Below are 22,878 nucleotides of genomic sequence, written 5' to 3' on the forward strand. Positions count from 1 at the left end.
ATTTTGACTTCTAAGACCCCATTTGGGGAGTGGAGATACTGGTGCATGAACAAACGACAAGAGTGAGCGTATGAGTTGGAGGACTTGTTGGGAGACACATATTAGTGTCAGCAGCAACAGGGCGTTCCTGACACAAGCAGTGAGCAAATATACAGTACAGAGTGGAGGGCAAACACATTTGATATAAGACTGGATATGAGGAAGCCACCAGAATAGCTTAACTTACAAATCTAAAACACCATAATTGCTTTTACACAGCACGTCCAACTTGTATACCATTTGAGTTATACTTAATAAACATTTAACAACTGTATACATGTATTCCTGGCAATGTTCAGGTGTTAGATGTTTTTTCCTTATATATATATATATATATAAATAAATGTATGAACACACATGTACAAGTTTATCCTACATGTCAGTCCGTGTTAAAACTTTAGGGTGTGTCATATTTGAAAAACGTTATCTGCTGCAGTTATTTTATGTGTGGGGGAGCATGGCCAGGAATGGTGGATTTTTTTCCATTATTTCTCCCTCCCTCACTTATACCCTTCCCTTTTCCGCCCCATTGTGCTGGGCGTTTCCTGGATGACTGAATATAAATCCCTGAATAAACAGCAGTGAGCCCTGGCACTCTTCCTCGAAGCTTCAAGTTTCTCCTTCATCTTGACTTGGTAAGGTTATTTCTTAAACACTTATATTTCTTTCTCCATTCTTATTTGTTGTCATTTGTAGATACTTTATGTAGAAACTTTTTCCCCTCTTGCAGAAGCAACTTGTCCTCTTTAACCTCTCAAATTCTTTCTTGGCTTCGATATTTGTGATTTTTTTTTTAATATAACAAGTAACGTTATAAGAAAGGTAGAGAGAGAAGCACTGAGTTAAAGATTCCCTTATATGTGCTCAAAATGATGTGTGCCGGAAAGAATGTGCTTTGAGTGCCAGTAAAACCAACACCCACATCCTCACTTTGTGCATGTGTTGATTTAGGAGGATACCGGAGGAGGATTTGTATTTTTGAAGTTGTAAGCCTTGATTAAGTGATGAAACGGTTGCTTATCTGTACATGTGTTAACATACATACTCCGATGTAAGAGGTCAGGTAAGTGAGGAAAGAAAAGAGAATATAAAAAAATAATTTCTAGCCTCATCGTTCTTGCTTTCAGCCTCCCATTTGCAGCCATGACAGAGTTGGAAAGATCCATGGAGTCCCTGATAATGGTGTTCCACCGCTATGCCAAAGAAGGCGGAGACAAAAAGACCTTAAACAAGAAGGAAATGAAAAAGCTGATAGAGGCTGAGTTGCCCAACTTTCTGAAAGTAAGAAACTGTTTCTCTAATGTCAGTTCTGTGCTCTTTCTTCTATGTAACTTCTCAGCTCTTGATTTCACTTTGCACCACAAACTTGTCCTCTGTCCACTTAATTTCAGACCCAGAAAGACCCTCACACTTTGGACCGCATCATGAAAGACCTGGACCAAAACAGGGATGATGAGTTGGATTTTGAAGAGTTTGTACCGTTCGTTGCCGGCCTCTCAATTGCGTGTGAAAAGCACTTTGCTTTGCACCAAGATAAAAAGGGCAAGAAGTGAAAAGCCAACATAAGAGGGAGTGGTAAAGATTGTTTTTATTTGTATGAAATATATAAAACACAGTTTTGTGTGAGATTCAAATAATAAAAAAACAACATGTGATGAAATTAAATGTTTCCTTGATTATTCTTGAATTAAGTATAGTTTTAAACTTTGTGTAACAAATGGTTTCTTGAATTTATGCAACCTCTTTAGAGAACTTCAGACACTGCCAGAGAATGCCTCTGAAAGTATTTGGAGTTTGTGATAAGTTCACATCTGATATACATATTTTCACAAATAAATCCTGGTTGAATTTTCAGCTGATGCAGCTGTTTTTCAACTTCAGGTATGTTGTTCTGGACAGGAATGTGGGAGTACCAGATGTGAATACTCCAAAATCTTAACTTGTGCCAGAATGCCATGTGCTATAAGAGACTGGGCCAAATAAATGTGATGTATTTATTTGGCCCAGTCTCTAAAGGCTTAATAATTCATGATTTGAGAAGATGATAATATATTTTTTTTTTTTGCAGATATGTTTTGGTACAAAACTTATTGACTTCGCACATATTCTGCTATCATCTCAAACATTTGGCTCTGGGTTCAGTCCAACTACTGATCACCATGGAAACCCACAGAGGAAGAAAGTGCTGTCTGTAAAGCAGCAAGCGTGTGTACTAAAACATAATCTGACCAATAATCAATCAAGAGAAACATTTATGGAAACTTGTATATCCTTTCTCTTGGTCATAACCAATCTGTTTATATGTTTGAAATGTTTAAAGGTAAAATGTGTTTATTGCACCACAGCTTTTTCGATGCAATATAAAACAAACAAAATAAAACAAAAGCTAACATTTTCACAAAATTATAAAATGTTGTGTTGAAAATAATGATCTTTGTGGCATCAGGGTAAGTTTTTGCGGTATAACCATCTTTGGAGTTGGGTGAGTGACATGAGGAAGGCAGATGGTAAATTTAAGCAGGAAGTGGTCTGAGAGGTTGCAGTGGTGTTACATTTTCCATCTCCCTTCTTCATGTCACTCACCCGACTCTAAAGATGGTTTCCTATGTTTCAGATGGTTTTCTCTCTCCCCTCCATAGCTGTCTGATGAGGTCTGCTCTACCCTCCCTTCCCACTCCGATGTTTCCACACTATCTGTTAATGAGGCTACAGAAACACTCTACTCCTCACTCGCCTCCTCTCTGGATGAACTCTGTCCTTTGGTGTCCAAACAAGCTGGACAGAAACCTCCCAGTACGTGACTCATAGCGGTTCTAAGGGATCGCAGAGTTAAACTCAAGGCATTAGCAGGAAAGTGGCGCAAATCCAAAGAGTACTGATAAAAACTTTCATTTTTTCACATCCAGCTTAGAGGCTGCCAAGGTAACCTCTTACCAGAACAAAATCCAAAATGCTCCCAATAACCAACAACTGTTCATGGCGTTTAACTCCACCGCCTGCTCAACCACCCACTGGGTTGACTGCAGAAAAGTTTGCCTCCTACATTACTGAAAAGGTTGCTACTATCAGTAACCAATTCTCTGAGCCTGACCATCCAATCGGCTTCTGGGTCCTCTCTCTCTAGTCTATAAAATTCTAGTGGGCTCAAAACCAACGACCTGTCCTCTTTATCCTGTTCCTACCGACATCCTGCAGAGCATTTTACCTACCGTCAAAACTGCAATAACCCACATTGTTAACTCCTCTCTTAAATCTGGTGTCTTTCTCTCTGCCTTCAAGCAAGCTCGAGTCACCCAACTGCTGGAAAAACCCACACTCAACCCTGCCCAGGTTGAAAAACAACCGGCCGGTCTCACTGCATCCGTTCACGTCCAAACGTCTATAGCAAGCTGTCTTCAGTCAGGTCTCACAGTTTCTTCAAAGCAACTGCCTATGTGATCCACATCAGGCAGGGCCAATCAACTGAAACTGCTCTTCTGTCTGTTACTGAGTCACTACGGGTTGCCAGATCTGCTGGTCTATCCTCAGTCCTCATACTGCTTGACCTGTCCGTCGCCTTTGACACGGTCAACCACCACATGCCTCCCTGCGTGCTCAGTTAAACCTCTACAGATGATCCATAATGCAGCAGCACGTCTGGTCTTCAACCAACCCAAGAGCACTTATGTCACTCTGCTGCTAATCTCTCTGCACTGGCTTCCAGTTGCAGCACGCATCAATTTCAAAGCTCTTCCTTTGGCTACAAAAACAATTACCCATATGGCTCATGCTTACCTTCACTCCTTCATCCAGAGCTACACTCCCTCCTGACAGCTCCGCTCAGCCAGTGAAAGACGCCTGGTGCTTCCACCACAACATAGCGTGAAATCCATAGCCAGACTCTTCTCCTCCATTGTTCCCCGATGGTGGAACGACCTACCTAGGAACATTTCTGCATCTAGATCAGGATGAGTTAGAACATTTGTCCAGCTCTTTGCATGACTCAGCATTGAGAAAGCTACATGCAATTATGACAGGATGATCGTATGATGATGTCTTTTAAGATGTAGTTTTCTTGTATAAAGGGGCTGTTGAGTTGGGTGGGAAGGGAAATGAAACTTGTGTTTTCTTGTTTGGAAAAAGATAAAATAAAATGAAGTAAAAATGGTGCAGGCGTATGGTAAAAGTCAGAGTGATCAGAATGATGAACAAATGCAGATTTACTCCGGAGCCAACCATTGATATACCACTTCAATTTATAGACTGTAATTTGTAAACCTTAAAGTTGTTTCATTCTTTTTGTTTTGCATGGGGTGTTCCCTCAAAGTGCGCTGATTTTGTTTGCAACAAGGTCAATTAAATAACCCAACTTAATTTAACCAGTAAGAAAGTTCACTTTTAAGGCTTTCCAGCAGAACTTGTTGCTGGTATATTTTAAGATTAGAAACCGCACACACTGCATGCTTTTCACATATACCTGAAACTACATTTTGACTGACACTCATCTAGGCTGTTGCGTGTCAGATGTCATGGCTTGGCACTTGCATAGGTCTGCAAGTCTGTGTGTAATAAAAGATAAAACTATCCAGATGTTTTCATTCTGGCATTTTTACTTTTATCCAGCTACCCAGTGGTTAACACTGTTGCCCCGCAGCAAGAAGGCTCTTGGTTCAACTCCTGGAACCCAGCAGGAGTCTTTCTGTTTGCATGTTATCTTCATGCTTGTGTGGGTTTTCTCACCTTCCTCCCACAGTCAAAAAACAAGTATGTTAGGTTGAGTGATTCTAAACTGCCTGTTTGTATGAAGACATACCGCTGTGACCCTGCAGAAGATTAAGTGGATATAGAAAATGGATGGATACAGTGAATGTGTGTGTTTATGTATGTATATATATATATATATATATATATATATATATATATATATATATATATATATGTGTATATATATATATATATATATATATATATATATATATATATCCACACAAAAGAAACACATTCTGTATTTCAGAGCACTACAACACAACATGTTTACTATTTGTTTATATTTTGACCATAAGATGGTGCTACAAGGTTAGTAGAAAAGATGGCAATCTGCATGTGTAATAGACCCAGTAGATGGCATGCTGACCAAAAGGTGTAGTCTTATATTCTGTTTCTCAACAATTATTATTTAACTTGTGTAGCAGCTTCTCAGTTAGATGTCCATCAGTAACACAATCTGCTCTTTCATCAGAGTATTGAGGTTATGTTCCAGACACAATTCAAAGGCATAGTCTACTAAAGAAATGTGTACAGTACGAGTGCATTTGAGAATGTAAATGACTGATTTTACCAGTTTTCAATGACATACATTCATGACTGTATATAATTTGAAATTTGGATTAGAAGTACCTATTTTATCAATAAGAGAAAACTCCAAATCACCTTGAATCAAAATGGCAGCAATAAAAGCTGCCAGTAACATGCATGAGTTCACCCTCAGCATCTGTACTTGTGCCGTTTCATTCAATCTCCTGCAAATATGGAAATGCAAAATGCATTTGATGTTTCCAGATCTTTAAAGAGAAACTGGCATCTCTGTAGAACTTTGATATGAATAATTGGCTGAAAAATCTGTCCCCTCTCACCTGCTTTAATCCCATGTTGTATGGGTTCTCTACTTTATTTATCACTTCCATTTTCTGTGGTGTCAAATTTTCCTCATTTCTAAATCTTGATGTCTTTAGTGTGGCCCAATGATCTTCCTCGCTGATATTTCTGTGGAGCCTATTAGCATTATCCCTTTTTTAATTTATTTTCTAATTTCATTTTTGTGCGCTTACATTCTCAGCCCCAATCTGTCTTCATATAAATCTCCTTTACTCAAGCACCTTCTTTTCGCAATGCCTGAAGAATCTCTTTCAAGGTCTTCGGCACCTTTAAACTCTGCATCTTTACCCCGGGAAGTCTTCTCCTCTCCCCTTCCTTTGTTCGAAGTGGAGCTCCACGGTGATGTTCTGCCATTTGCAGAAACTCTTGGTCCTGGACAAAATTGGATGCTCCATCAAGACAATGGAAAAATGTAATTTTGACATTTTGTTGAAAGAAGTGGTCAAGAACAGTTTAAAAACAATGTAAACATACTGGAGAAAACCAAACAGAGCTCAATTTTGTCAGGAAAGGAAGCTTTGTTTGAAGATCTCATCTATGTCGGATGTTTATCTAATCTTAATCTTAAATCTTGATTTTACTTCCAACAAAATCTGAGGAGATTAGAATACCAGTGCTGAAAGTGACGGCAGAGAAACGTGTTAACTTCAAAGACATAACAGTCATCACGGAACAAGAAAGGCCCATTTTTCCAGGAGAGAAAAGCATGTGATAAATTGTACTGATTGGTGATCACAAATAAGGGCTTTGGCACCAACCATGGACTAATTTTTACATTTTAGTTGGAATAAAATTTAAGCATTTTAATGTTAATTAATTTTATTCACATCTAAACCCCCAATCTAAACTTGACTCAGAGATGTCATTGTTAAAACGACCCATTGTGTTCCCTCACGTGTTTTTGGCAAAACCTAGTATTCATTTGATATTAAATTCTTCATTTTATTTTATTTTATGTTATACATGCTGCTCAGATACTTGACAGAATAACTAAAATAAACAGACACCCACATGTGTTCAATACCAGTGGATTGGCGATGCAGCAGATTAAAATGCCTCATGGTGTTGCACTGTAATTGCATTTTCAGTTTTGTTCAGGATATCTGTTGTGCTGCTTTATACGAATACAAACTATATGTATATATATATACTGTATATATATATATATATATATATATATATATATATATATATATATATATATATATATATATATATATATATATATATATATATATATATAGGGCTTAAAGAGTTAAAATATAGAATCAAATACCAACATTTTGAAAAAAATTATAATTTTTGAAATGCTGCCTTTATTTCCACTTTAGTACCACTTTCATATTAGGAAAGTGAGTGGTGTGTGACACTCAGATAATACAGACAGCATGTTATTAGGTTATTTTCGGCAACATCGTAAAAGGAGCACACATTTCAAACTAATCTTACAGTAAGCAAACATATTTTTCTAAACCTAAACAAATGGTTTTAATGTCACACTAATTAAACGGTGGATGTATGAACATAATCAACAGAGAGCAAGAACAAATACAGAGTATTTATAAAATAAAGTTGAAAAAGTACTGCCCTTAACAGGAAGAAGAGTCTTTTAAGCCTCTTAAAAATAAATAAACCATCACCGAAGATGCAGTGACAAGAGATTTCAACACAAAAAATAGCAAAAACTGTTCTAGTCTGGTATAGCAAATTATGCAACAAGATAAGGGTTTGTAAAATCCCAAAGGTTGAGAGTCAGGGTACTGTCTACTCCCACCCCTGCCCTGAATCCCTTCATGTTTCCTGCACTGAACAGTGGTGGCTTGTTTAACATGCCTGTGCTGTGCTAGATGGAAAACTGCCTGGGGATGGGAGGCGTGGTCTTCATGTCTAAACTTAAGTTTCAGGACTTTATTTGTAATTATCAACAGATTTGCTGCTGGTGTTTTATTTAAGTATTACAAGCCCGGTCAGTGATGTGCGTTCTCTGTGTAGTCAACCACGGGTACGGATTTAAAATGGTGCTGTTGTGTGATGCAATAAAACTGAAGCCAGTTTGCACTCACATAATGAGTCAGACCGGTTTGTTAAGGCCATAAAAGGGCAGGATATGTCTGCGACCCGACTGTTCTTCCCAGTTCTGTGCATGCGCCAAAATACTCCACATTCCCTTAATATAGTTCAAAAACATTTACCTCAGCCTTCCTCACTAACTAAATGAAACATAGCCCACTACTTCTCAACTCATTCAGATCTGTTACAGCATGCACGTGTTTGCCGCGTACTTTCATACTTAATGCGTTGCATAATCGACATCAGTGTTTTTCCCCTCCCAAAAGAAATCATGGGGTGGAGTCTCCAGCAGCGGTGCAGCCAGCACGCCCTCTCCTGCAGTGAAACTGTAATCCATACGCAGCCCAACAGCTTGTCGATAAACAAATGGTTTTTTGTAATTGATACCATTGATACTGTGTTTCTATTCACTTTCGCTCCCCTGCAAGGGAACCTGATCGTATGCAATAAGTGAAAGTAATATGTCCTGAGTCAAAAGAGTTAACTGACCCTCAGAGATGAAAATAAATTGCTGCCTTGGAACAGCAGAGTGGAAAATCGAGAGGAAGTCAAGCAGGATGAAATGAACTCCATGCATCAGAATCAAACATATTAAAGTCTGATGTTAAAGAACAGCAAAATAAACCATTCCCTTTATTTAAGATAAGATAAGATAAGATTATCCTTTATTTCTCCCTCAATGGGGAAATACACTTTGTGCAGCAGCAGTATGCTCAACACACATCAAGGAAGGGTAAAAAAAAAGTTAAAAAAAAAAAAAAAAGTAGTGCAGTACAGGAAGTATTTTGGCTGTAATCCTCGACGATGCACGGACAGAAACATGTCACTGCATGTGGTAGCAACATTTCTCAGAGTGCAGCAACCACAAAACTAAAAGCAACATTGCTTCTGTAAGACTTTAGTAAAGTTTTAACTTAAATTTGAACATGCTTATAGGGGACAACTCACAAACGGGCATATTCTGGATTGACATAAAATCTAATCATAGTAAGTTTTTATTACAGTAACTCATGGCAACACTAGTCTGAGCTGCGTCACAATGGAAAAAAGAAACATTTCCTTGCTTTTAACATTCTACCCCATCTGTGACTAAAATTTAAATGAACCACAACTATGTCAGAGTATAAGAAAGTAATGTACAACAAGTTGGACTACTGTATTTTGTATACAAACACAGATACTGTCATGTTTGGAGAGCACTGAGCTGCACAGCTGGGAGACGGGACCTGTGAAGTCACGATGGGTGGAGTATGGCACATTTTGAGCGCATGAATCACCTTTGATGAGTGTGTGTGGGTCTGAGTGTCAAACACAGTGTGCCCCACTGTTTAAAAGAACGCCACCCCTTCAGTCCAACTGCAGTCTCAGCTGGGACCAAGTTGGTGACTCATACGTGATCTCTCTTCACTCGGATAACGTGAACCCTCAGGTGAGTTACATGGACGGGAAGAAAGTATGTTTTGTGGGGAAAAAAGAAAAAGAAAATCGTTGCATGTAAAGTAGAAACAAAACTGCAAGAAAGCTTGAATTATGTAGTGGAGGTGAAGACAAAACAAAAAACAAAACTAATGTAATTACGTGACTTTCATGTGTAAACACTAAACTTATATATATAACATTGAACTACAGCTTTAACCCCAGTGATTGTAAAACTATTCATATTGAGTTTCTTTGTATATTTTAAAGCTGTTGGCACTGGTCTCTCTATTAATAACTTTCAATCTTTGGTCATCTTTTTGTCTAGCTACAATCATGGCACGTCTGGATCAGGTAATTACAAATATTGTGGATGTATTCATGGAATATGCAGATGATGGCGGTAAGAAACAGCAGCTGAACAAAGAAGAGCTCAAGACGCTGTTGGAGCAAGAGATCCAAAGCCCTGAGTTAAAGGTAGGAAACTCTAGACTTAATTTACATGTTATCAATATATGTTCATAAAAAAAAATCTCAGCTTTATCCAGCTGGTTACTTGTCTTTGCCGTGTATTTGCGTATGTATGTATGTATGTGATGTGATGTGATGTGATGTGATGTGATGTGATGTGATGTGATGTGATGTGATGTGATGTGATGTGATGTGATGTGATGTGATGTTATACTCTCTCCAGGGTCAAATCAATGCTGAAGATATTGAAGAAGCCATGGAGATGTTGGACAAAAACCATGATGGTGAAGTGAACTTTCGTGAGTTTTGTCGGTGTGTGTGCGTTCTTGCTAAATGCTACTACCACAAGAAAAGCGGCAGGGGTGGCAAGAAAGGCAAGGGCAAAGGCAAAGAAGGTGCCCAAGAAGACTAAAGAAAGTCAGACACTTTTAATCAACAATTAAACATATTATCTATACAGATATAATGTATATATGTTACACAATATTCTCAGCTCATGATAATTGTTTTTTTTCTGTAGAATAGTAATCAAGTACTGTACATTGTGTCTCAAAACAAATAAAACCTGTTAAATGCTGATGTGTTTTTCATCTTTTTTTCTTTATTTGAATCGCTGCACGTCTGGCTGATACATGTAGATGTCCGGTGTCACATGAGAACACACAGGGTCATCTAACATTCAGCAGATTTCACTCATCCTGATCTCCAGTCTGCATTTCACTGTCAATACCTCTTTAGAAATGACTGGTCTACTGTTTCAGTGTTTAATAACTTAAAAATATTAGCTGGAACGAAAATAAAATCTTTATTCTTTCTTTATTTTCATCATATTCAAACTACATTTGTGAATGAATGTATGAATGTTTCATCATTAATGCTAGAATTAAATGTGAACCAAACACTGGACATTGGGGGCGGGCGGGGGTATCTATTACCATGTTTGGCTAGAATCATCCAGAAAGCAAGGCCCAATCTCAATACTCCCCCTACTTTTCTTCACTCGCCCTTCTTTTCTCCACTCGCACTTCTTTTCTTCCCTAACTCCTAAAAAAGAAGGGGGAGATTTTAGGGCACTTGAAATCTAGGGCACTTGGCCCAGGTGCCTGTCCCAATTCTCCCCCTACCCCTCGTTTCCATCCCTAGCCTGATCAGGAAGCCCAGAGCTAAAAGCTGTTTTAACTTCAGCTGTAGCGCTGTTAATATGGCACTTTATTAAGTTTTAATATTTTTTCAGGCATAAAGGTAACCTTAAGATCCGCAAGTTTTGTACTTGTGTGGTTTTACTCACTTGGAAATGCTTTTAAATTGTCTAATAAAACTTGTTACACAACAGTTTTCTCTTCTGGGGTTTCTCAAAGTAAGGTAATGTCTCAAATTATAAACTGTACGAGATCAATAGTAAAATAAGGATAGTGAGAGAATCTGCAGTAAAAAAGGCTTTATTTTCTATATTCAAATACAATTTTTAAAAAGAAAAAAGTAAACATTGCACGCAAAACAAAGAAAGGTGCTGTTATATAAAAAAATTTGCACATAAATATTTACAAAAAAAAAAGTTTGCAGTGTATGTGCTGCTACTGCTGATGAGGTGTCTGGTCCACCATTTTCTCTAAAAGGTTCAGGAACCTGTCCATGTGTTCTTCATTTTTTTGACATCTTCTGTCTTCTTTGGCGGCCTCAGCTTGAAGGAAGTCCTGCATAGAGAGTTTCTTTTTTTGGGGGATCGGGGGGAAAGTGGACCTGATGCCTGAAGCTTCCAGCTTCCTCTTCCAGCTGGTGAGGCAGAGCTTGAGGCCGATGTGCTGGCGTCTTCCAAAGTGTTCTGAGATAAAAAAGATGGATACACATGTTGATTACACACATGACTGGACTATCATACACACCCACAACATCATACCAGGTTCATTATCACTGTATAAATAAAAATTACCTCTGTGCTTTCCTCTGAATTTGTCAGAGAGGAGGCCAACAAACATGGAGGCTGTATTGAAGGTCTGGACCCCAAAACCTCATGCATCTCTTCGTAGAAAGGCCATGAGGCTGCTGTGGCCTCCCCACTGTCTGTCCCGGAGCCGGTTTTAGGGGTTTTGAGGTCCTGCATAAGACAAACACACACACACACACAATTTACAGAAGATTATTAATAAATACTTTACATGGATTTTTTTTTGTTAAGCATCATCTCTTCAGCAGATAATATTACTTACCATAACCATTGCTTCTTATATTTTTTTTTTAAAGTTTTTCCAATTTTTTGCCAATTTGTGCTGTGGTCACCTTTCCCTCCAGTTCCAGCTCTTTGATGAGTTTCCTGTAACAGAAAACAGTGATGAATAGTAGTTATACCATGGTTAAGGACCCCATCACAGATATTCTGCAAGCAGATAGCTAGATCACTCACTCCCACAGTGGTTTAGCAGCATATTTCTTCTTTGTAAAATTCTCCTCGTTGGTAGCCCTAAAGCTTATTACCGTAGGTGTCGGACCTGATCCGGAGTCCCTGGAATGAAATGTGATTACTGCAATGCACAAACGTCCTCGAAAAAAAACAAACAAAAAAAAAAAAACGTTTGAACTATGAAACACGTTTGAACACGTTTGAACCCCCCCCCCCTGCCTTATAGTAATGTGAAATATCCAACACATTTGTAGAAAATATGAGAGTTAACGAGTAGTTAACAGGACACGGCAATGTTATCTACCCGACTCATCATGAACAGCCACATATTATCTTACGTTAACTCAGAATCAGAATCAGCTTTATTGGCCAGGTTCGAACATTGTCCAGCAAGTAATTTGACTCCGGTAATTTCACTCTTTGGTATTAAAAATAAACAATAAACAATGTGGTATTTCTATGTACTGTTCAAACTGTTAAAACATACAAAAGCACTGTGATTTTTTTAATTCCATGGGACATTATACTTACATTTGTGGGTTTTCTTTTCAATATCCTCCTGCTCTTTGCGGGTCGCCATTTGACTCAAAAAAAATGAAAAAATGCTTGCTTGCTCAAAATCGAGATGAGTCTGTAAAGCATGTTTTCCTCGGTCGGCAAGCTTTAAATAGACGCAGCCTACGGCGTCGCTTACGTAACCTACGGCGTCGCTTACGTAACTTAGGGCGTCGCTTACGTAGGTTACGTAACCATATTCCGGCGCGATCTTAGCGAACAACGGACAAAAAAGGGATTATGTACATTCACTGAGTGAATATTATGAAAGTAAAATATTGGTTTGCGCCAAGAAATGTAATCAAAACGCATTTTTATGCAGAAACAAACTCAAAATATTGATTTTATTCCCAAAAAAATAAGAAATGTCCGCCATGTTTTTTTTTTTGATTCAGTCCGCAAATGACGACGAAAAGCATTCTGGGAAATTTTCATACCCCCTCGCTCGCCAAGTCAGCATCTGAATTCCTCGATTTGAAGGGGCTATTCTCAGCCCCTAGCCCTCGTTATGCCCCCTCCCCCTAGGTGAAAAGAGAATTGGGACACCACTACCTTCACGGGAACGTGCAAAAGTTAGGGTTAGTGAAGAAAACGAGGGCGAGGGGGAGTATTGGGACGCAGCCTTGGGCTGATGATGCTTTCTGGATGAAAGATGAAACATTTTTAAGACCAAAAGTCCAGTTGTCTTAACTCAAGCCTTTTGCAAGTTACCAGATAGTCTGACTGGATAGTCTACATCAGTATATTCAGCTATATAAGTCTTCAATAGCACAATTCTTTTGAGGTTTGTGTTTGTGAGAAATCCGGACACTCATAACAGGTTGTGCCGGTTTATCATGTCCATAAACCAGGTGCATTATAATTAGAGACAATTACTTCTACATTTCACAAAATTCCCACGAAATTATCTTCTGGCAGTTTCAGTTGCCTTCCTTTCATTATTTTTCATTTTGTTCTATTCTACTGTCCAAATCAATTTCCACTAATCATCCACATAGTTACAAAGTTGTCTGTAACTCCCGCCTGCCAGGTGGAGGCAGCGTCCTGTGCAACTTTCCACACTGCTTTATTTTAGAAACTATTCATCATTTTTTGGGGGGGGCAGTTAATCGCAGTAGCCTAGTCTTGATTCAGTTTCAGAGACATGAAATGGTTGCTGTTTGTGTCTCTGCTTGTTCTCCTGTTTGTTTGTTTGTTTGTTTTCTATCTTGCAGATTTCAAAGGCTTGTGTGCCCGTTGTGTGTTTCTCATTTACAAGAGGGACCTGTTTTAGGTAGGCAGCAGCAAAACTGTGACAGACTCACAAGGGGGAACCTAAGAGCGAGACAGTGGTGGAGTAAAGAATTAATTTATTGTAGGGAAGGGGAAAAAAGGGGGTCCGGTTAGGGCAGAGGTGGTTGCTGGCACGGGGAATGGCTGGCGGGGGAGGAGAGGAAAATGGAGGGCTGAGTGGAAGGCAGAGGTAGCTTGAAGCTGGAGGGAGAACAGACTGGTTGGTAGCTGGCAGATGAGAATGGTCCTGGGGGAACAGTCAGCAAACGAGCTCAAAAAACAAGAAGATTTCACTAGGATTTCACTTGAATCGGCCTGAAGTGCGCACCACGGAGGTTTGACAACAATCTGGCGAGGAGTGGTGGAAAAGCCAGTGTAGATATACTGCAGTGGAGATGAGTTGATGGATGGCAGGTGTGGAGGAATCCAGGACCTGAGTGTGAGTGGCAGATGACCACACCCACGCCAGCACACAAAACAAAACACAGGGAGAGACACAAGGAAACACAAGGGAGGGGAGAACACAGGGAAACACAGGGGAAGAGGGAGGTACAGCCACCATGGCTGTAACAAAAACACAAAATTACAAACTAACTGAATGTACAACAGGACAAAAACAAATTAGGAACATATTAATAAAAATAAAATTAAGGAAAAAAGGAACTAGTTAAGTACAGTACATGTGCAGATGAGTTGTACAGATGCATTTATATTTTGGGTTACCCCTTTCATATAAATAATGCAAAGAGTGGGTCAACGGAACCTTGCGGCACACCATTATTAGTGTTTAGGACTGTGCACATTGCTTGCGGCCGTAAAAGTAGTTAGAGAATCAGCCAACAGCACGGTCTGACATTCCAATGGTAGACAGTCGCTGACATAAAATACTCTGATCGACTGTATCAAATGGCTTTGACAGATCAATAAAAAGTGCAGTATTTCTTGGCATCCATGGCTTCCACAATATAATTTATCACCTTAATGGCAGCAGTTGCTGTACTATCCTGCTTCCTAAAACATGACCGAAAGGAAGATCAAATATTGTTCAAGCTCATAGTCCTTGACCTGGTCATTTACCAGCCTTTCAAGAACTTTTGATAAAATTGAGAGCTTGGAGATGGGTCTATAATTTACTATTACTGTGATATTAAAGTAAATTAGTTTCATTTGATCCAATATTGATGGCAGATGTTGGGATTTTTTGTTCATCCGTTTCATATTTAATTATTGTTTCATCAATATTTTGTTCTATATTTTAGTTTTTATACTCTTACTTGATCTTTCTTCAGGATTCTTGACTGTTATTAGCAAACAGGTATTTTAGAAATATGATATGACAACCCCAATATGAATTAAAGGCACCTCTCAGATGCAGAATCAAATCAAATCAAATCAAACTTTATTTATAGAGCACTTTTCATACAAATAATGCAATACAAAGTGCTTAACATAAAACAAATAAACATAAAACGTATTAATGCCCCCCTCCCCACACACACACAGACAGACACAAGCACACCACAATTCACCCAAGTTACACACACAGACACACACGCAGACACATGGTGTAGACATGGCGAGAATATTTTGCATAGTTGTGCAACGAAGGTACATTCAGAAAAAATAGAGGGACACATAACACACAAAGCTGAATACATTTAAAAGTGCAGACATAATTAGTGCTGAACTACAAGTATTTTTTTTTAAATTTTGGTGGTGTAGTACGGCAAAGTATTTTGACAGAAACATGTCACTGCATGTGGCAGCAACATTTCTCAGAGTGCAGCAACCACACAACTAAAAGCAACATTGGTTCTGTAAGACTTTAGTAATTTGAACATAGGGGACAACTCACATACGGGCATATTCTGGATTGACATAAAATCTAATCATAGTAAGTTTTTATTAACTCATGGCAACACTAGTCTGAGCTGCGTCTCTGTGGAAAAAAGAAACATTTCCTTGCTTTTAACATTCTACCCCATCTGTGACTAAAATTTAAATGAACCACAAGTATATCAGAGTATAAGAAAGTAATGTAACCAACAAGTTGGACTACTGTATTTTGTATACAAACACAGATACTGTCATGTTTGGAGAGCACTGAGCTGCACAGCTGGGAGACGGGACCTGTGAAGTCACGATGGGTGGAGTAGCCTACGGCACATTTTGAGCACATAAATCACCTTTGATGAGTGTGTGTGGGTCTGAGTGTCAAACACAGTGTGCCCCACTGTTTAAAAGAACGCCACCCCTTCAGTCCAACTGCAGTCTCAGCTGGGACCAAGTTGGTGACTCATACGTGATCTCTCTTCACTCGGATAACGTGAACCCTCAGGTGAGTTACATGGAGGGGAAGAAAGTATGTTTTGTGGGGAAAAAAGAAAATCGTTGCATGTAAAGTAGACATAAAACTGCAAGAAAGCTTGAATTATGTAGTGGAGGTGAAGACAAAACAAAAAACAAAACTAATGTAATTACGGGACTTTCATGTGTAAACACTAAACTTATATATAAAACATTGAACAACAGCTTTAACCCCAGTGATTGTAAAACTATTCATATTGAGTTTCTTTGTATATTTTAAAGCTGTTGGCACTGGTCTCTCTATTAATAACCTCCAATCTTTGGTCATCTTTTTGTCTAGCTACAATCATGGCACGTCTGGATCAGGCAATTGCAAATATTGTGGATGTATTCATGGAATATGCAGATGATGGCGGTAAGAAAAAGAAGCTGAACAAAGACGAGCTCAAGAGGCTGTTTGAGCATGAGATCCAAAGCCCTGAGTTTAAGGTAGGAAACTCTACACTTAATTTACATGTTATCAATATATGTTCATAAAAAAAAGCTTTATCCAGCTGGTTATTTGTCTTTGCGTGTATTTGCGTATGTATGTATGTGATGTGATGTGATATGATACTCTCTCCAGGGTCATATCAATACTGACGATATTGAAGAAGCCATGGAGATGTTGGACAAAAACCATGATGATGAAGTGAACTTTCGTGAGTTTTGTCGGTGTGTGTCCGCTCTTGCTAAAAGTTACTACCACGCGAAAAGCGGCAGGGGTGGCAAGAAAGGCAAGGGCAAAGGCAAAGAAGGCGCCCAAGAAGACTAAAGAAAGTCAGACACTTTTAATCAACAATTAAACATATTATCTATACAGATATAATGTATATATGTTACACAATATTCTCAGCTCATGATAATTGTTTTTTTTCTGTAGAATAGTAATCAAGTACTGTGCATTGTGTCTCAAAACAAATAAAACCTGTAAAATGCTGATGTGTTTTTCATCTTTTTTTCTTTATTTGAATCGCTGCACGTCTGGCTGATACATGTAGATGTCCGGTGTCACATGAGAAGACACAGGGTCATCTAACATTCAGCAGATTTCACTCATCCTGATCTCCAGTCTGCATTTCACTGTCAATACGTCTTTAGAAATGACTGGTCTACTGTTTCAGTGCTTAATAACTTAAAAATATTAGCTGGAATGAAAATAAAATCTTTATTCTTTCTTTATTTTCATCATATTCAACCCACATTTGTGAATGAATGTATGAATGTTTCATCATTAAAGCTAGAATTAAATGTGAACCAAACACTGGACATTGGGGGTGGGCGGGGGTATCTATCACCATGTTTGGCTAGAATCATCCAGAAAGCAAGTGCTGATGATGCTTTCTGGATGAAAGATGAAACATTTTTAAGACCAAAAGTCCAGTTGTCTTAATTCAAGCCTTTTGCAAGTTACCAGATAGTCTGACTGGATAGTCAGTATATTCAGCTATATAAGTCTTCAATAGCACAATTCTTTTGAGGTTTGTGTTTGTGAGAAATCCGGACACTCATAACAGGTTGTGCCGGTTTATCATGTCCATAAACCAGGTGCATTATAATTAGAGACAATTACTTCTACATTTCCAAAATTCCCACCAAATTATCTTCTGGCAGTTTCAGTTGCCTTCCATTCATTATTTTTCATTTTGTTCTATTCTACTGTCCAAGTCAATTTCCACTAATCATCCACATAGTTACAAAGTTGTCTGTAACTCCCGCCTGCCAGGTGGAGGCAGCGTCCTGTGCAACTTTCCACACTGCTTTATTTTAGAAACTATTCATAATTTTGGGGGGGGACAGTTAATCGCAGTAGTTTAGTCTTGATTCAGTTTCAGAGACATGAAATGGTTGCTGTTTGTGTCTCTGCTTGTTCTCGTGTCTGTCTGTTTTGTTTGTGTTTTCTCTCTTGCAGATTTCAAAGGCTTGTGTGCCCGTTGTGTGTTTCACTGTGTCTCTCTCATTTCAGACTAGCAGCAGATGCCCCCCCGAACACCCCCTCACATATGTTTATATTAATTCTAAAAAAAAAAGCATTATAGATTAGATTGTATATTAAATTGCATGTATATGCTTTAGGTTTTACCAAACTTAACTATTAATATATATGCAGACAAAAAAGAAGAAACTATATATCATGCAATAGTTTCTTGATACAACACTTTTTATTAACCTTTATCTATACAGGTAAAATATCATTGAGACCCAGGGTCTCATTTACAAGAGAGACCTGTTTTAGGTAGGCAGCAGCAAAACTGTGACAGACTCACAAGGGGGAACCTAAGAGCGAGACAGTGGTGGAGTAAAGAATTAATTTATTGTAGGGAAGGGGAAAAAAGGGGGTCCGGTTAGGGCAAAGGTGGTTGCTGGCACGGGGAATTGCTGGCAGGGGAGGAGAGGAAAATGGAGGGCTGAGTGGAATGCAGAGGTTGAAGCTGGAGGGAGAACAGACTGGTTGGTAGCTGGCAGATGAGAATGGTCCTGGGGGAACAGTCAGCAAACAAGCTCAAAAAACAAGAAGATTTCACTACGATTTCACTTGAATCGGCCTGAAGTGCGCACCACAGAGGTTTGACAACAATCTGGCGAGGAGTGGTGGAAAAGCCAGTGTAGATATACTGCAGTGGAGATAAGTTGATGGATGGCAGGTGTGGAGGAATCCAGGACCTGAGAGTTAGTGGCAGATGACCACACACACGCCAGCACACAAAACAAAACACAGGGAGAGACACAAGGAAACACAAGGGAGGGGAGAACACAGGGAAACACAGGGGAAGAAGGAGGTACAGCCATGGCTGTAACAAAAACACAAAATTACAGACTAACTGAATGTACAACAGGACAAAAACAAATTAGGAACATATTAATAAAAATAAAATTAAGGAAAAAAGGAACTAGTACAGTACATGTGCAGACGAGTTGTACAGATGCATTTATATTTTGGGTTACCCCATTCATATAAATAATGCAAAGAGTGGGTCAACGGAACCTTGCGGCACACCATTATTAGTGTTTAGGACTGTGCACATTGCTTGCAGCCGTAAAAGTAGTTAGAGAACCAGCCAACAGCACGGTCTGACATTCCAATGGTAGACAGTCGCTGACATAAAATACTCTGATCGACTGTATCAAATGGCTTTGACAGATCAATAAAAAGTGCAGTATTTCTTGGCATCCATGGCTTCCACAATATAATTTATCACCTTAATGGCAGCAGTTGCTGTACTATCCTGCTTCCTAAAACATGACCGAAAGGAAGATCAAATATTGTTCAAGCTCAGGTAGTCCTTGACCTGGTCATTTACCAGCCTTTCAAGAACTTTTGATAAAATTGAGAGCTTGGAGATGGGCCTATAATTTACTATTACTGTGATATTAAAGTAAATTAGTTTCATTTGATCCAATATTGATGGCAGATGTTGGGATTTTTTGTTCATCAGTTTCATATTTAATTATTGTTTCATCAATATTTTGTTCTATATTTTAGTTTTTATACTCTTACTTGATCTTTCTTCAGGATTCTTGACTGTTATTAGCAAACAGGTATTTTAGAAATATGATATGACAACCCCAATATGAATTAAAGGCACCTCTCAGATGCAGAATATTTTGCATAGTTGTGCAACCAAGGTACATTCAGAAAAAATAGAGGGACACATAAACACACAAAGCTGAATACATTTAAAAGTGCAGACATAATTAGTGCTGAACTACAAGTATTTTTTTTTTTTTATTTTGAGAAGGAAGAGGAGCAGCTTGTGTCAGCTTGTGTGTTTGAGAAGGATGTCATGCTTTCTTGGCATGCAAAAGCCGCAGTGTTTTGTGTGTTAATCTGTGTGATCTTCACAATTATTGCAAGTACTGGCAAGCATACATTTTGGCAGATTCGACATATAGAATCGGCCACTAGACATTGGCCTCTATGAGCAATCTGATTGGTAAAGTGGTAGCCCTTGACAATCAATTCAATTCACTCACTCACTCACTCATCTTCTCCCGCTTTATCCGTTACCGGGTCGCGGGGGCAGCAGCCTCAGCAGGGATGCCCAGACTTCCCTCACCCCAGACACTTCCTCCAGCTCTTCCGGGGGGAGCCCGAGGCGTTCCCAGGCCAGCCGAGAGACATAGTCTCTCCAGCGTGTCCTGGGTCTTCCCCGGGGTCTCCTCCCGGTGGGACATGCCTGGAACACCTCCCTAGGGAGGCGTCCAGGAGGCATCCGGTACAGATGCCCAAGCCACCTCAGCTGACTCCGAGCTCCTCCCGGGTGACCGAACTCCTCACCCTATCTCTAAGGGAGCGTCCAGCCACCCTGCGGAGGAAACTCATCTCGGCCGCTTGTATCCGCGATCTTGTCCTTTCGGTCACTACCCAAAGTTCATGACCATAGGTGAGGGTAGGGGCGTAGATTGACCGGTAAATCGAGAGCTTCGCCTTTCGACTCAGCTCCCTCTTCACCACGACGGTCCAGTACATCGACCGCATTACTGCGGACGCTGCACCGATCCGTCTGTCAATCTCACGCTCCATTGTTCCCTCACTCGTGAACAAGATCCCGAGATACTTGAACTCCTCCACCTGAGGCAGGACTTCTCCACCCACCCAGAGAAGGCATGCCACCCTTTTCCGGTCGAGAACCATGGCCTCGGTCTTGGAGGTGCTGATTCTCATCCCTGCCGAGTCGCACTCGGCCGCAAACCGCCCCAGCACATGCTGGAGGTCCCGGTCTGATGAAGCCAACAGGACAACATCATCTGCAAAAAGCAGAGATGAAATCCTGAGGTTCCCAAACCGGATCCCCTCCGGCCCCTGGCTGCGCCTAGAAATCCTGTCCATAAAAATTATGAACAGGACCGGTGACAAAGGGCAGCCCTGCCGGAGTCCAACATGCACTGGGAACAAGTCTGACTTACTGCCGGCAATGCGAACCAGACTCCTGCTTCGATCATACAGAGACCGGACAGCCCTTAGTAGAGGGCCCCGGACTCCATACTCACTCAGCACCCCCCACAGAATGGCACGAGGGACATGGTCAAATGCCTTCTCCAGATCCACAAAGCACATGTAGACTGGTTGGGCAAATTCCCATGAACCCTCGAGCACCCTGCGGAGGGTGTAGAGCTGGTCCAGTGTTCCACGACCGGGACGAAAACCGCATTGTTCCTCCTGAATCCGAGGTTCGACTATCGGCCGTAATCTCCTCTCCAGTACCCTGGCGTAGACTTTCCCCGGGAAAGGCTGAGAAGTGTGATCCCCCTGTAGTTGGAACACACTCTCCGGTCCCCCTTTTTAAACAGAGGGACCACCACCCCGGTTTGCCACCCCAGCGGTACTGTCCCCTTCCTCCATGCAATGTCGCAGCGGCGTGTCAACCAAGACAGCCCTACGACATCCAGAGACTTGAGGTACTCAGGGCGAATCTCATCCACCCCCGGTGCCCGGCCACCGAGGAGCTTACGAACCACCTCGGTGACCTCGGCTTGGGTGATGGATGAGCACGCCTCCGAGCCCCAACCCTCTGCTTCCTCAGTGGAAGGCATGTCAGTCGGGTTAAGGAGATCCTCAAAGTATTCCTTCCACCGTCCAACAATGTCCCCAGTCGAGGTCAACAGCTCCCCACCAGCACCATAAACGGTGCCGGCAGAGTACTGCTTCCCCCTTCTGAGGCGCCGAACGGTCCTCCAGAATTTCCTCGAGGCCGACCGAAAGTCCTCCTCCATGGCCTCCCCGAACTCCTCCCAGACCCGAGTTTTTGCCTCCAAGACTGCCCGAGCCGCGGCCCGCTTGGCCTGCCGGTACCTATCTACTGCGTCAGGAGCCCCACCGCCCAACATAGCCCGGTAGGACTCCTTCTTCAGTCTGACGGCATCCTGTACTTCCGGTGTCCACCACCGGGTTCTAGGATTGCCGCCACGACAGGCACCGGAGACCTTGCGTCCACAGCTTCGAGCCGCCGCGTTGACAATGGAGGCAGAGAACATGGTCCACTCGGACTCGATGTCCCCCGCCTCCCCCGGGATCCGAGAGAAGCTCTCCCGGAGGTGGGAGTTGAAGATGTCCCTGACAGAGGGCTCGGCCAGATGTTCCCAACAGACCCTCACAATCCGTTTGGGTCTGCCCGGTCTGTCCAACCTCTCCCTCCGCCAGCGCATCCAACTCACCACCAGGTGGTGATCAGTTGACAACTCAGCCCCTCTCTTCACCCGAGTGTCCAAGACATGCGGCCAAAGGTCAGCTGAAACGACAACAAAGTCGATCATTGACCTCCGGCCTAGGGTGTCCTGGTGCCACGTGCACTGATGGACACCCTTATGCCTGAACATGGTGTTCGTGATGGACAAACTGTGACTCGCACAGAAGTCCAACAACAAAACACCGCTCGGGTTCAGATCGGGGAGGCCGTTCCTCCCAATCACGCCTCTCCAGGTATCACTGTCATTGCCCACGTGAGCGTTGAAGTCCCCCAGTAGAACAATGGAGTCCCCAGTTGGAGCACTATCAAGTACTCCTCCCAGGGACTCCAAGAAGGCCGGGTACTCCCCACTGCTGTTCGGCCCGTAGGCACAAACAACAGTGAGAGACCTTTTCCTGACCCGAAGGCGCAAGGAAGCGACCCTCTCGTTCACCGGGATGAACTCCAACATATCGCGACTGAGCTGGGGGGCTATAACCAAGCCCACAC

At 41.1% G+C, this 22,878-nt stretch overlaps 3 protein-coding genes across 3 annotated transcripts; all 3 read left to right on the top strand.

The window, feature by feature from the left end:
• Positions 1–529: 529 nt before the first annotated feature.
• On the top strand, positions 530–1,704 carry s100a10b (S100 calcium binding protein A10b). The gene is made up of 3 exons (XM_061718399.1): positions 530–674; positions 1,167–1,320; positions 1,431–1,704. Exons 2-3 carry the CDS (start codon positions 1,183–1,185, stop codon positions 1,590–1,592), a joined length of 300 nt encoding a protein of 99 aa, XP_061574383.1. The 5' UTR covers positions 530–674; positions 1,167–1,182; the 3' UTR covers positions 1,593–1,704.
• Positions 1,705–9,013: 7,309 nt separating this feature from the next.
• On the top strand, positions 9,014–10,207 carry LOC133441027 (protein S100-G-like). The gene is made up of 3 exons (XM_061718400.1): positions 9,014–9,172; positions 9,488–9,636; positions 9,854–10,207. Exons 2-3 carry the CDS (start codon positions 9,496–9,498, stop codon positions 10,040–10,042), a joined length of 330 nt encoding a protein of 109 aa, XP_061574384.1. The 5' UTR covers positions 9,014–9,172; positions 9,488–9,495; the 3' UTR covers positions 10,043–10,207.
• A 5,815-nt stretch (positions 10,208–16,022) lies between these two features.
• LOC133441028 (protein S100-A6-like) lies at positions 16,023–17,141 on the top strand. Its single transcript, XM_061718401.1, has 3 exons — positions 16,023–16,193; positions 16,503–16,651; positions 16,788–17,141. Exons 2-3 carry the CDS (start codon positions 16,511–16,513, stop codon positions 16,974–16,976), a joined length of 330 nt encoding a protein of 109 aa, XP_061574385.1. The 5' UTR covers positions 16,023–16,193; positions 16,503–16,510; the 3' UTR covers positions 16,977–17,141.
• Positions 17,142–22,878: the final 5,737 nt, after the last annotated feature.

This window comes from Cololabis saira, chromosome 3, assembly GCF_033807715.1.
Source record: "Cololabis saira isolate AMF1-May2022 chromosome 3, fColSai1.1, whole genome shotgun sequence".
NCBI classification, from domain to species: domain Eukaryota; kingdom Metazoa; phylum Chordata; class Actinopteri; order Beloniformes; family Belonidae; genus Cololabis; species Cololabis saira.